The 13,696-nt window shown below is 56.6% G+C and overlaps 4 protein-coding genes across 4 annotated transcripts in view; 3 read left to right on the top strand and 1 right to left on the bottom strand.

The window, feature by feature from the left end:
- The window catches only part of LOC131215104 (uncharacterized), a 5,172-nt gene extending 874 nt beyond the window's left edge, over window positions 1-4,298 (top strand). Inside the window, exons 3-6 of the mRNA XM_058209483.1 lie at window positions 43-892; window positions 974-1,134; window positions 2,032-2,567; window positions 2,644-4,298. Coding sequence (XP_058065466.1) covers window positions 43-892; window positions 974-1,134; window positions 2,032-2,567; window positions 2,644-4,072 — 2,976 coding nt within the window. The 3' untranslated portion in view covers window positions 4,073-4,298. The remainder of the gene's footprint in view (window positions 1-42; window positions 893-973; window positions 1,135-2,031; window positions 2,568-2,643) is intronic.
- A 448-nt stretch (window positions 4,299-4,746) lies between these two features.
- On the top strand, window positions 4,747-6,461 carry LOC131207818 (probable cytochrome P450 9f2). Its single transcript, XM_058200486.1, has 2 exons — window positions 4,747-4,972; window positions 5,045-6,461. The coding sequence occupies exons 1-2, from the start codon at window positions 4,761-4,763 to the stop codon at window positions 6,444-6,446; spliced, it is 1,614 nt and encodes a 537-aa protein (XP_058056469.1). The 5' UTR covers window positions 4,747-4,760; the 3' UTR covers window positions 6,447-6,461.
- A 326-nt stretch (window positions 6,462-6,787) lies between these two features.
- Window positions 6,788-8,501, top strand: LOC131215105 (probable cytochrome P450 9f2). The gene is made up of 2 exons (XM_058209484.1): window positions 6,788-7,005; window positions 7,082-8,501. The coding sequence occupies exons 1-2, from the start codon at window positions 6,788-6,790 to the stop codon at window positions 8,499-8,501; spliced, it is 1,638 nt and encodes a 545-aa protein (XP_058065467.1).
- A 1,260-nt stretch (window positions 8,502-9,761) lies between these two features.
- On the bottom strand, window positions 9,762-10,487 carry LOC131215106 (uncharacterized). Its single transcript, XM_058209485.1, has one exon. It carries the CDS (start codon window positions 10,485-10,487, stop codon window positions 9,762-9,764), a length of 726 nt encoding a protein of 241 aa, XP_058065468.1.
- Between the last annotated feature and the right edge of the window lie 3,209 nt (window positions 10,488-13,696).

The raw sequence follows: 13,696 nt of genomic DNA on the forward strand, positions 1-13,696 counted from the left end.
TTCGCTAATGACGTCATCGGGACGGCCGCGTTCGGCATCAAGGTGGACTCGTTCCGTGATCCGCAGAACGAGTTCATCAGCATGGGCCGCTCGATCGCGAACCAGAAAAATGTGTGGAAGGCGCTGAAGCTACTCGGCATTTCTGTCTGCCCGAAGCTGATGGCGCGGCTGAAGATCGACTTCCTGTCGAAGGAGGAAGATCGGTTCTTCCGCGGGACCATCACGGAGACGATGCGCGTACGCGACGAACAGCAGATCTTCCGGCCGGACATGATCGAGCTGCTGATGCAGGCGAAAAAGGGCAGCCTCAAGCACCAGCAAGCGGACGAGCCGCAGGTGGCGGCGGAAGGGTTTGCGACGGTCGAGGAGTCGCAGATTGGCCGCCGGACGCACGATCGCCGCTGGACCGACAGCGAGCTAGTGGCGCAGGCCTTTCTTTTCTTCGTAGCCGGCTACGAAACCATCTCCTGGACCATGTCGTTCGCTCTGTACGAGCTGGCGATCGCCGAGGACATCCAGCAGAAGCTATTTGTCGAGCTGCGCGAAGCGGAATCATCGCTGGGCGACGAAGGTGAGGACATTTCCTACGAAAAACTACAATCCCTGCGGTACCTGGACATGGTTGTGTCGGAGACGCTGCGCAAGTGGCCCATCGGTGTGATGGTGAACCGGGAGTGTGTGCGAGACTACAAGTACGAGGATGGCGATGGGACCAAATTCACCATCGAAAAGGGTATGGTGCTGCTCATCTCCATCATCGGTATGCACTTCGATCCGAAGTACTACACCGATCCGGAGCGATTCGATCCGGAGCGGTTCAGCGAGGAGAACCGCAAAAACATCCAGCCCGGCACCTACATACCTTTCGGTATTGGACCCCGGAACTGCATCGGTATGTAGACCTGTGACGAACCGAGGCTAGGCTTTATGTACCGAAAGGGTTCGTATCCTTTGTTTTTAATCGCTCCCACAGGATCCCGATTCGCGCTGATGGAAGTCAAGGCCGTCCTGTACTATCTGCTGAAGCAGTTCCGGGTGGTTCCGTGTGCCAGGACGCAGATTCCTTTGCAGTTCAAAAAGTCGGCCACACAGTTTGCCACCGAGCATGGCGTATGGCTTGAGTTCCAGTCCCGAGCGTCGTGAAGACGAAGAAAGAGGATCTTATTAGCCAACTTCTGAAGGAGTATCTTTATCACCATATTAGGAGTTTTGAAAAAATAAAAATAAAAGAACCCACACACGTAATATCCACAAACAGCTGGCCCTTCTTTAATTCCCGATGTGCGGTTTGCGTTTACCGGGCGTAGAATAATTATCCAACTCGTTCCAACTACGTCGGCATATGTACCAATCAGGTTGGGGTCTCTGAATATCTGGCTCGAACCAGAATGTTTTAGACGCCACCATAAATGCTAACTCACAGCGGCATATTCAAATCATATCATCGTCGTCGCTACCCCGAAAATTACCGGTCGTCGGCCGCGACGCCACGACGGTCTCCAAGGTCACACATCAATACGCAACATTAACGCCGACGCAAACGCGCACACGCCACATGTTTGCTGGTGGTGTGCTATGCAGGCCGCCGGAATGGACACCGAAAACCGGCCCCGATGTTTAGTTTTTGACCGTTGCTTCCCCGAAGCGGTCGCACATCATCATCATCGCGCAGCAGCAGCAGCGTTCCTCGCGTTCCACGGTAAGCATGAGGAGCATGTGTGATGGGAGGGAATTGACAAATAAATGGTGACCACCCCCCCGTAGCGGCCCCAAGACATTCGCCAAAATCCCCAAAATGGTCAATAGAAACCGATTTGTGGACTTTGCGAATGTTGGTCCAACAATGAGATCATCGCCTGTTGCGTACAACGCCCCGCCCGGGCTCGGCGCTCTCGGTTTGTGTCTGTATTTGTGTGACGAATGGCAATAATCGATCCGTTGATAGTCTGGAGCATGTGATAGGTGTATTAATAGGACATCCAACCGAGGGTGGGTCGAGTGGAATCACTAGCTTCAGTTGGGGGCGCGCAGTCGCAAAAGTTAATCTCGTCAACGGAACCGGATCCGGATCCGGATCGTATCGCTCGAGTAGTCCACACAGTGGGCAGTGAAGCAAAGGAAAGGGAACCGGCAACCGGCGGGAATTCTCTGTCTCGAGTGTCCGCGCCCGATAAGCGTAATCTGCGCACTTCCGTGTGGGACGTCGGTTTGTTTACAACGCGCCCCTTATCGCCCCTTAGTCTCGCCAGTGTCCTTTCGTCCGAGTGTGCGTGCTTTTCGCATTGTGTGGCGAGAGGAAGAATCAATCTCCGCCGCCGCGGTTTGCTTTCAGTTGCCCCACAACAACCGCCGGCGATGGCGCTCGATCTGGTGACGGTGGCGGCGCTGCTCGCCATCGTGGCGCTAGTGTATCATTACGTGCGCCGGAGACACGCGTACTTTAACGACAAACCGTACCCGCACCTGAAGCCCACCTTCCTGCTCGGCAGTTCCGCGCCGATGCTCTTCCGGACGCGCAACATGATCGAGCACATCCAAGCGCTGTACAACACGTTTCCGGATGCGAAGTAAGTTGTTGTTGTCAGCGTCAGCCCCACGAAGTCCTCACTCTAGTTGGTTCTCCGTCTCCCTCCCCTCCCGAAGGCTGATGGGTGCGTTCGATATGATGACCCCGAATCTGCTGGTGCGCGATCTCGAGTGCGTGAAGCAGATCGGCGTGAAGGACTTTGACCATTTCAGCGACCACACGCCACTGCTGAAGGACGAGCGAGACTATGCGCGGTCCGAGATGATGTTCCTGAACTCGCTGTTCATGATGCGCGGCCAGAAGTGGCGGGATATGCGGGCCACGCTCAGCCCGGCGTTCACCGGGGCCAAGATGCGCCAGATGTTCGCGCTCGTGTCCCAGGCCGGCCAGGGTATGGTGGAGCACTTTGTGAAGGAAACGGGCCAACCCGGCGCCAGCCAGGAGTACGAGATGAAGGATATTTTTTCGCGCTTCGCCAACGACGTGATCGCAACGGTCGCGTTTGGGATCGAGGTGAACTCATTCACCGACCCGGAGAACATGTTCTACGTGAGCGGCAAGAAGCTGCTCGATTTTACCAACTTCTGGGCCGGGCTCAAGTTTCTGCTGTTCATGACGGCACCGAAGCTGGCGATGAAGCTGAAGATCGAGATGATGGACGTGCGGATGAGCCGGTACTTTAGCGCCATGATCCTGGACAATATGCGGGTGCGCGACGAGCAGGGCATCGTGCGGAACGACATGATCCAGATGCTGATGCAGGTGAAGAAGGGAGCGCTACGCCACGGCGCCGACGAGCCGGAAGCGACGAAGGGTGATGATGCGGGGTTCGCGACCGTCGAGGAGTCGAGCGTGGGCAAGAGCGTTAGCACGCGCCACTGGACGGACAAGGAGCTGGTGGCCCAGTGTTTCCTGTTCTTCCTCGCCGGCTTCGATACGGTATCGACGACGCTCGGGTTCACGTGCTACGAGCTGATGGTGAACCCGGACGTGCAGGAGCGCCTCTACCGGGAGATTCTCGAGACGGAAGCGGCACTCGGCGGGCGGCCGCTCACGTACGATGCGGTGCAGTCGATGCGTTACATGGACATGGTGGTCTCGGAGTCGCTCCGTATCTGGCCACCGGCACCGGCGGTCGAGCGGTACTGTACCCGGGACTACACATTCGACGACGGCGCTGGGTTGCGCTTCCCGATCGAGGCGGGACGTACCATCTTCATACCGGTCGCTGGCCTGCACTTTGATCCGCGGTACTTCCCCAACCCGACCCGCTTCGATCCGGAGCGGTTCAGCGAGGAGAACCGCGGTGACATTGTGCCCGGGTCGTACCTGCCGTTCGGGATTGGGCCGCGGAATTGTATCGGCTCGCGGTTCGCGTTGATGGAGGTGAAATCGATTCTCTACCACATGCTGAAGAGCTTCTCGTTCGAGCGCTGCGCCCGTTCGCAGGTGCCGCTGAAGCTGAAAAATCATCCGGCCATGCTAGCGACCGAGAAGGGCAATTGGATCCACTTGAAACCGAGGGCCCAGCCGAATGCCGAGTAGTGCGGGCTAGTGTAGTAGTGACCGACCGGAGTTGAACAAATAAAGCGATAATAAATGTCAATGCCTCTTTTGTGGTCCCGAAAATCGAATTCCATATCCACGAGGATGAATCAATCGAAGCGGAAAAGAACGATGCGCGATAAGATATGCGATAAGACGCGCCGTCGACAGCATGGCGTCTGGGCGAAGCTGAACCGAACCGAACCGGACAACAGATCACTGGGTATTCTGTGCGAAAAATAAAAACAGAAGGAATAGAGCTAATTATAGCCTTCGGCCGCACCCGGGGGGGTCATCTTTCATCAGCACTGGGCGAAACAATGGAACAATCCACCCAATTAACAACGAAACCGCAACTCATCATGCCCGATCGCGCGCGTTTCTGATCAGCGGGAGGTGGTCTTGTGGGTTGATTAATCGGGCACTTTAATAGGGTGGGGTCTGTTGAGGGACACTTTCGATGATAAACCCCCCCGGTAGATATGGAACTCTATACATACGCGCACAATCTTTCGCTGTTTGCGGATAGCTTTACGAGTAACGTTATCGCCTTGCGCGAGTTATAGAACCTGTCCCCGACGGGTCGGCGTCGGTTTAATTAACCCATTCGCTTCCAATTAACGGGACGTCGCTTCGAAGTGCTGATCCTGTGGACGTCCAATTTGTGACACATCTTTCAGACCACGCGATGGAGCTGAACTTCCTTTACGTTATTCCGCTGGTGTCGGTGCTGGTGGCACTGTACATGTACCTGACCCGCAACAATGGGTTCTTCGGGAGCTACGCCATTCCGTGCCTGCCGGTGGAGCCACTGTTCGGGAGCTCCCGAAGCCTGATGCTGAAGCGCGTCTCGTTCCAAGACTTTATCCGCCGGAACTACGAACGGTTCCCCGGGGCAAGGTAAGCAGACGGTGATTGATTGAAGCTCTGGCGTCTTATCTCTGAGACTGACATATCTCTGATCGTCCGCAGGGTGTTCGGTATGTTCGAGATGCTGACCCCGCTGTTCGTCATCCGGGATCCGGAACTGGTCAAGCGGATCACCGTGAAGGACTTCGATCACTTCGTCAACCATCGGCCAATTTTTCACACCGACAACGACAACCCATCGTCACCCGTGATGCTCCAGAAAATCCTGATCGCGCTGACGGACCAGCGGTGGCGCGATATGCGCGCTACGCTCAGCCCGGCGTTCACCGGCAGCAAGATGCGCCAGATGTTCGAGCTGATCGTCGAGTGTAGCACCAGCATGGTGCAGCACTACCGCCAGCAGGTTGCCAGCGGTGCCCAGGAGTACGAGTTGAAGGACGTGTTCGTGCGCTTCACGAACGACGTGATTGCGACGTGCGCCTTCGGCATTCAGGTGGACTCGTTCCGTGACGAACAGAACGAGTTCTTCCGCTACGGCAAAGATATCACCAACTTCAGCCGACCGCAAGTCTTCCTCAAGATGATGGCCTACCAGGTGTTCCCCTCTCTGATGGCCCGCCTGCAGGTGGACCTTTTCGACCGCCAGCACGTCGCATTCTTCACGGACGCGCTCCGCCAATCGGTGGCGGCCCGCGAACGGCACGGAATCGTCCGGCCGGACATGGTGCACCTGCTGATGCAGGCCGGCAAGGGCACGCTCCGCCACCAGCCGGAGCCGGAGCACGAAGAACCGGAGGGATTCGCCACGGCCCGTGAGTCGGCCGTCGGCCACGGCAAAGCACCCGCCGCACTCACCGAGGTAGAGATGGTGGCGCAGTGTTTGATTTTCTTCGTCGCCGGGTTCGACACGACCGCGACGTGCTTGACGTTCCTCGTGTACGAGCTGGCCATCGCCCCGGATCTGCAGGACCGGCTGTACGAGGAGATTCTCCGCACGCACGAAGCCCTCGACGGACAGTCGCTCACGTACGATGCCCTCCAGCGGATGCGCTTCATGGACATGGTGGTGTCGGAGACGCTGCGCAAGTGGCCACCGTCGCCGGCCACCGATCGGCTGTGTTCGCGCGAGTATGTCCTGCCGGCCGAAGGAGATCAGCCCGCGATCACCATACCGAAGGGTGCCAACGTGTCAATCCCCGTCGCCGGGTTGCAGCATGACCCGCGGTACTATCCCGACCCGGATCGCTTCGATCCGGAACGGTTCAGTGAGGAGAACCGGCACCAGATCCACCCGGGGGCGTACCTGCCGTTCGGTATTGGGCCACGCAACTGTATCGGCTCGCGGTTCGCACTGATGGAGGTGAAGGCCATCGTCTACCAGCTGCTGCTGAGCTTTCGGTTTGAGCGCACCGACCGAACACCGGTCCCGATGCGGCTTGCCAAAGGATTCACCACGCTGAAGGCCGAAAGCGGAGTCTATCTGAGACTGGTCGCTAGAAAGTAGCAAGTCGCCGTTCGGTGCCTGTATCCTGCTTAAGCAATCTGGAATAAAATGTCTTTTTTGCAAACGAAACTACCTTCCTTTTCGTTTTACGGATGACTAAATCTTTAAATCTGGAACTTCTGGGGCGCAAAAGGATGATCTTTAGTGGCTCTCATCGGACAGTCAATGTTTAACTGTTAAGAGAGTTTCCCGAGCGTCCAGACAAAAAATTCGGGTTGTCTATTCTAGGTGGTGTACAGTGGCCATTGCCCCCGTTTCAACACGAAGATTCATTTCCATTTTGTTTCATTCCAGCTCAGGTCCGGAAATTAAGGAGTCTTGTAGTGAAGGAGCCCGGTGCAATGACGATGGAGCTTTGGTTCCTACTTTCGACCGTCGGGGTCCTGCTGGTGTATCGGGTGTACGCGTACCTCACGAGGAACAACCGGTACTTCGATGGCAAACCGATTCCGCACCTAGCACCCGAGCCACTGTTTGGCAACGTGCGCCAGTTGCTGCTCAAGCAAGTGTCCTCGACCGAATTCATACGCTCCATCTACGACCGGTTCCCACAGGAGAAGTAAGTAAGAACGAGAAACGAGTTAGAACAGAACAGGACCCGTTCGATTATCTGCCTCTGCTCCTGTTCTGGCCAGAGTGTTCGGGATGTTCGACTTCCGGACGCCGGTGTTTGTGGTGCGCGATCCGGAGCTAATCAAGCGGATCGCCATCAAGGACTTTGACCATTTCGTGAACCACCGGCCCATGTTCGGGCGCAACACGGACCCCGACTCGGACGCCTTGTTTGCGAAAACACTGTTCGCGCTCACCGACGGCCAGTGGCGCCAGATGCGGGCCACGCTCAGTCCGGCCTTCACCGGGACCAAGATGCGCCAGATGTTCGACCTCATCACCGAATGCAGCGTGCAGATGGTGCAGCACTTTCGGCAGCAATCCAGCGATGCCGGCCGGGTGTATGAGATGAAGGAAGTGTTTGCGCGCTTTGCCAACGACGTCATAGCGACGTGTGCGTTTGGGCTGAAGGTGGACTCGTTCCGCGACGCCAGCAATGCATTCTTCGCCAACGGCAAACAGTTGGTCAACTTCAACCGCATCGGAGTGATCGTGAAGGCGATCGGCTACAGCATGGTCCCCTGGCTGATGGAACGACTGGAGGTGGATCTGTTCGACCGCCAGCAAACCCGGTTCTTCGGGAGCATCATCCAGGAAACGGTACGTCGTCGGAAGGCGGATGGGATCGTGCGACCGGATATGGTTCACCTGCTGATGCGCGCCCAACAGGGAACGCTGAAGCACGGCGAGCAGCAGGAAGAAGACCGAAGCGATGAGGGGTTCGCCACAGTGCAGGAGTCAGAAGTGGGCCGCACGGACATCGGCGACCGCCGACCGATCAGCGACATGGAGCTGGTGGCCCAGTGTTTAATCTTCTTCCTGGCCGGATTCGATGGAGTCTCCGCCAGCCTGGCGTTTCTTTCGTACGAGCTAGCTCTGAACCCGGGCGTGCAGGAGAAGCTTCACGCCGAAGCCCTAGCTACCCGCCAGTCTCTCAACGGTAAGCCGCTCACCTACGATGTCCTGCAGCGCATGAAATACATGGACATGGTGGTGTCGGAGTCGCTTCGCAAGTGGTCGTCGGCCCCGTTTGTCGATCGACTTTGCACGCGGGACTACGTGTTGTCCATCGGCGACGACGGTACCGAGTTCACCATCGACAAGGGGACGGTCGTGTTCATTCCAATCAGTGGCATCCACCACGACCCGCGCTACTATCCCGATCCGGACCGGTTCGATCCGGAGCGTTTCGGGGAAACGGCTAGGGACAACATTATACCCGGCACCTATCTGCCATTCGGGATTGGGCCACGTAACTGTATCGGCTCGCGGTTCGCGCTGATGGAGGTAAAGGCCATCATCTACCATCTGCTGTTGGAGTTTTCGTTCGAACGATGCGCCGAAACACAGGTTCCACCACCGTTGGCCAAGGGATTCATGGGGCTTGGACTGGAAAAGGGTATTCAGATCGAGTTTAGACCAAGAAGTCTGCTGTCTGGTTGAGGTCCCTGATCGCACCACTCACTCAAGTTTTATCTTGGCCTCTACCAGGCACGAATCGAAGTAATAAAAATGCATTTATCCAAACTGGCTGCCTTATTCCATTCTCAAACGTTCTCCATCGAGGCGAGTATCAGGGTGCTACCAAGTTATATTCCAACGCGCACCGCAAGTGTTAGCGCCAAGTGAGCCCCGGAAGCGAGTCAAACCACTCAGCGCGGATCACTCGTTCAGTCAAGAGGCGGTTCAATTAGCGGCCTGATTCCGCACCCTGCCTATCAGCATCGTCAGCTAGTCGGCTTGCTCGATTATGTAACCAGCGGTACCTAGAGTTACTGATACGGATATGACGCACAAGAGACCCGCGTCAATCTCATCAAAAGACCTGCTCGATACTGCTGCGGGGCAAAGCCATCACCGATCAACGGTACGGCGATCAGATACGGGCCCAGTATCTTCTTGCAACGATCGTCGGAATGAAGAAGTTTGCCTCATCGCTACACCTCTACTATTGTTCCGTACAGCTGCGGTGGCCATTTCGATGTTGCTATTTGCCCGACCGACCGTCCCGAAAGCATTCCGTCCCATTTCGAGCGCTCGTGCCAACAAAATTGACATTTACGCAAACAGTTGTAACGGTGCTCGGGGCGGTGCGCTCGGCGATCGTCAGCCGTGACTCATTTGCAAGCGCAACGGTACACACCATTGTTTCTGCGCCGAGCCGTGGTTCCGTGCCACGAACTCAGGGCTCAGAGACCTCGAACAAAATGTCGTTCACATTAGAGCCGGATCGCCGGCCTACCGCCAATAAAGGCGGTTCTTGGCGCAAGATCAAGATCCGCGCCAAACCGCGCGTTACATACCACATGTCTCGGCCCCAACCCGACCCGGCACGATGCCAGCGGATGACAGCTAATAGAATCAACTCGCACGCCTCGTTGGGACCCCCACACTGGGTCGCCAGATAAGTGTCGCGGTCGCGTTGTGTGTTGACTCTCAAAGTTCAAAGATTAAATATTAGCTTGGGGACGCGCGGACTTCGGGAATTTTCGTGTGGGTCGCTGGCACGCGCGTTGGCTCGCATTTTGCATGCTCGCTGAAGGGGACCCAACACCATTAGTATTGCCGTGTGCCCATTATGCGAAGCTCGTGAGACTGATGAATGCTCATTTTTATTGAATTATGTGTGGCTCCCGCTGTCGCCCGCTCGGCTCGACGACGATTAATTTGGGTCAATTGGGTTTAACCGAATTATCTATCAATTTACGGGCCGGTTATACCATACGACGCGACGACTCTTTGCAAGATCGCTTCCTTAATGCGGCGTTCCAAGGTGGGTTCCCGGGATAGCTCTACGCCAGTACCCGATACCCGTTGGAGCAGGCTGTGCAATTCCTGGCGCAATCTCTCGTTCTCCTGTTCGAGTTGAGCAATCTCCCGCTCGGTCTGCTCGATTTTCGTGTGCCACTCTTGCAGCAATGCCAGCTCGCTATCGACGGCCTGCTGCGCTCGGATGTGCTGCTGCGTGGCGTCGAAGAGGGCCACCTGATCCTGCAACGTTTCACGTTTCACCACCGCCCCGAGCATCCGCAGTTCGCGGTCGGTGGCCAAGGCCTTCCGTAGTTCTCGCTCACCGGCGAGCCGCTCGAGCTCAAAACTTTCCAAGTGCACACGAAGTGCATCACTGCCGACGGCTTCACGCTTCCGTTCGATCAACGGTCGGAAGTGGGTGTTCTGTCGGGCCAGCGATCGGGTCTCGAACCGCATCTTGGCCGTCGCCGTTTCACACTTTTGTATCACGCCGTGGCAGAACGTTCGGAACTGCTCGAATCGGAGCGGAACTTGGTGCTGCTGACGTTGCTCCGTCACCTTTGCCTCGAGTGCAGCCAGAATGGTGTCGCTTTCGGCGATGGACAGCCGGTGGTCTTCGAGTTCCGCCTGCAGATCGGACAGCTCTTGGTCGGCTTGTTCTACGGCCACCGGTTCCATTTCGAGGAGCTTCACAGGTGTCAACCAACAGTGTTTCTGATCCACGACTTGTTTGTTCGATTCAAAGCCTTCTTTGGTCTGACAAAATCGCTTCAAGACAATGAATTGCACGTCTAAAATGTTTAGAACAGTCATTGGAAGCCACACGCATCTAGATCCCATCGACATAGTGCGAAAAAACACCAATATGCGCAGCGACCTTTGTCCTTATAAGCGGCGTGCGCCAAGTCCGAATGCGGGTGACAAAACTAAAAAAAACTCTAAACATGTTGTTAATCTACGAAATGCGGAACTTACCAGCTACGGCTTCACTTTGCTCCTCCGGCACGATGTCCGGCTCCTTCCGGACCGGGACCACACTGTCACTGGTTGGGGCCACGAATGTCCTGCGCAGCGAGGCACCCCTCTTGAACGCGCTCAGCACCTGCGACCGCTTCTGTTTCGGCAGCGTACAGAAGTGTTTAATATCACCGAACACGACGCGATCGCCGGTGGTGCCACCAGCGTCGGGCTGCACTGCACTGTCGTCGGCACCACGAGTCTGATAATACTGTAAACTTTCATCCTGACCGGCCACTTCTTCACTGTCACGGACCACGCTCGGTTCCTCGTCTTCGGGCGCCTCCGATACACCCGTGGAACAACCGTCACTCTCGTCGTCCTCCTCCTCCGCAACGTCATCGATCTCGTCCAGGTACGCGTCCAACTCCGACAGATAGTCGGCCACCTGCGCGTTCGGGTCCTCCAGGAAGCTTTCGACAAACTTTCGGTTCAGCTGTAGCTTTTTGCGCTTCAGCGTCCAGTAGCCGCCGGCAGCGACCGGCTCCTGCTGGCGCCGCATCCTCCGCAGCGTACAAAAGTTTCCCAGCCCATCGGATGCGTCCTGTGCGTCCTGCCGGTCGGATCTGTGCTCCTCGGTCTCCTGGTCAGCCTGCCCCAACCGTTGCTGGCTGTTCCGGCGTTCGCAAAAGTTCTCGAACGTGCACATGTTCTGCTCGTACAGTAGACTACGGGCCACTTCGGCGCGCTCCTCGGCACTCCTACCGCCGCCACCGGACAGTCGGCTAACCACGTGGCCGTTACCCATCACTGGCGGCCCTCGATCGGTCGATCGGTCCGTCGGCCGGCCCGTTTCGCACTCATCTGACACCTTCGGTGGCCTCGCCAGGGTCCCATCGTCATCATCCGGCCGGACGGCTACACTTTTGGCTGTTGCCTGTGAACTCGTCAGATGATTGGCGGACGGATCGCCAACATCCACCCAATGGTCCACCGCCGTGTTTGAGCCACCGCACGACGCCATGGGGACCGGGGATCGTGGTGGCTGTTAGTAACCTGGCGCTACTTTTGCTACTTCGCTGGCTGCTGCTTCGCGTACCGGTGCAACATTCGTGGGCACGTTGGCTGCGGTCATTTCCGTGTGTCCTCGACGCCGCCGCTGGCCACCTGCTGGCCGGACCGGAAATAGAAAGCAAACGGAGTGAGGGATTAATTATCACGAAAGTGGAGCGCACTGGAGACAAAGATTTGCTTAAACCTCGCATTTCGCTGCATTTAGACACCGGAGGTCCCGAGGCTTAATGGGCGGGGGGCGTAAGTAACTTAAGTAAACTCGGAAAGCAGTACATGAGAAAATGGAATTTTGTTTGCCAATTCGCCACGATAACACGCTGCGGCCTTTCTTTCGGGGGATCATGTTTAAATCATGGCCAGTTTCTACCACTTGCCAGTTTCGGGTGGCACCACCCTCCCTCCGTCAGGGGTCATTGAGCTAGAAATCGCGGCAGCTTCGGCCGCAGCATCGATCACAGCATTTCACGTCAGCTGCGCCCCAGCGGCCCCAAAATTGCGGGCCGAATGTTTGGACAGTGCCGCCACGCCGCCAAAATGCCTATGTATGAGAGATCCCATCAATCATCTGCCTCCCAGAGACCCACCCAACCCAACGTCGGGCTGAAGGAACGAAAAATCGAAATCGCAATCAAGAGACTTATTTACGAAACTCCGAAGATCAACATTACAGCTGACTGCAACGGTGGCGGCGAGAGAGGAGAAAAAACGGCACTAGGAGATCATCGAAAAACTGACTCACATTATTGGCACAATTAATGGTTCGCCCGCCGGAAATCGCGCCAATCGCGGTCGGGTGCGTTTTCCAGCGCGAGATGCTTTTCTTTCGAAACGCCATCAATTTCGTTTTCAATTTTCATTACATGCGGTGGTGGGCCTGGCCGGAAGGATGGTGCTGAATAATGATCGATTGTAATGGGCCCACCGCCACCGCCCGCCGCCATCGTGGCCACTTGCGGCCCAACAAATGCATCGATCATTCACTTTTGCACCGTACGAGAGCCGGTGCCATTTATGACACGGATCCGACTGAGTGCAGAAAATGGAAAACGCCACACCCGCGCCTTATTAGCGAGAGGCGGGTTCGGTTTTCCATTTTCGGCGTCCTTTGCAAGTGAAACTGGAGGAGCCCACCTCCACGGCGGGGGTGGCCGTTTCACTCTTCAAAGGCCGGCCTTTTCGAAAGAGAGCGCAAATCGAAACTCAATACCAAGCGCGAGAGCAAAGGCTGGCAGTGGCCCTCCCCGGCTGGAGTCGCTGAACCATAACAGGAAACTGTTTCACCCGGCCGCCCAGCCGGTGTGGCCACCAGAAGCGAGTCGGTTCGAGTTCTGCTGCGTGTTGCAACGTTTTCGTTTGTTCCAACAACATAACCAACAGCTGAAGGCTAAAATGTTACCATCACCGGGGGCTGCCGTGGAGTGGTAAGTGCTCAGAACGATGGCCCCGAGGACGGCCCTCGACGTTGCTCCCGCGCCCATTCGGTTCCGGAGTGCGCGGCGCAACGTGGCATACGGGCGAACGATTGCCACGCGCGCGTAAGCGACGAACCTTCTTGGGCGCTCTCTCGTTTCAGTTCGCGGCAGGTTGGTAGGCGTTCTGGAGGCACACGTTACATCGCCCTTTTCATCGCCGGCCCCTAATGAACAGCGGAAATTGAGCAGAACATCAGCGGGTGCCAAATGAGGGAGGAAATGGCCAACCACAACGAACGCGGTCAGAAGAAGAAACGAGACTCACAACGTTACACCTTATGGATTATGGTTCGGTTTCGCGGCCTCCCGGCTGGAACCGAGGACCGCGTGCGGGAAAAGCCACGCACGCGTGTGCGGAGCTGTCCCCAAGCCCCCCGTCTCCCC

This window comes from Anopheles bellator, chromosome 1 (assembly GCF_943735745.2).
Source record: "Anopheles bellator chromosome 1, idAnoBellAS_SP24_06.2, whole genome shotgun sequence".
NCBI classification, from domain to species: Eukaryota; Metazoa; Arthropoda; class Insecta; order Diptera; family Culicidae; genus Anopheles; species Anopheles bellator.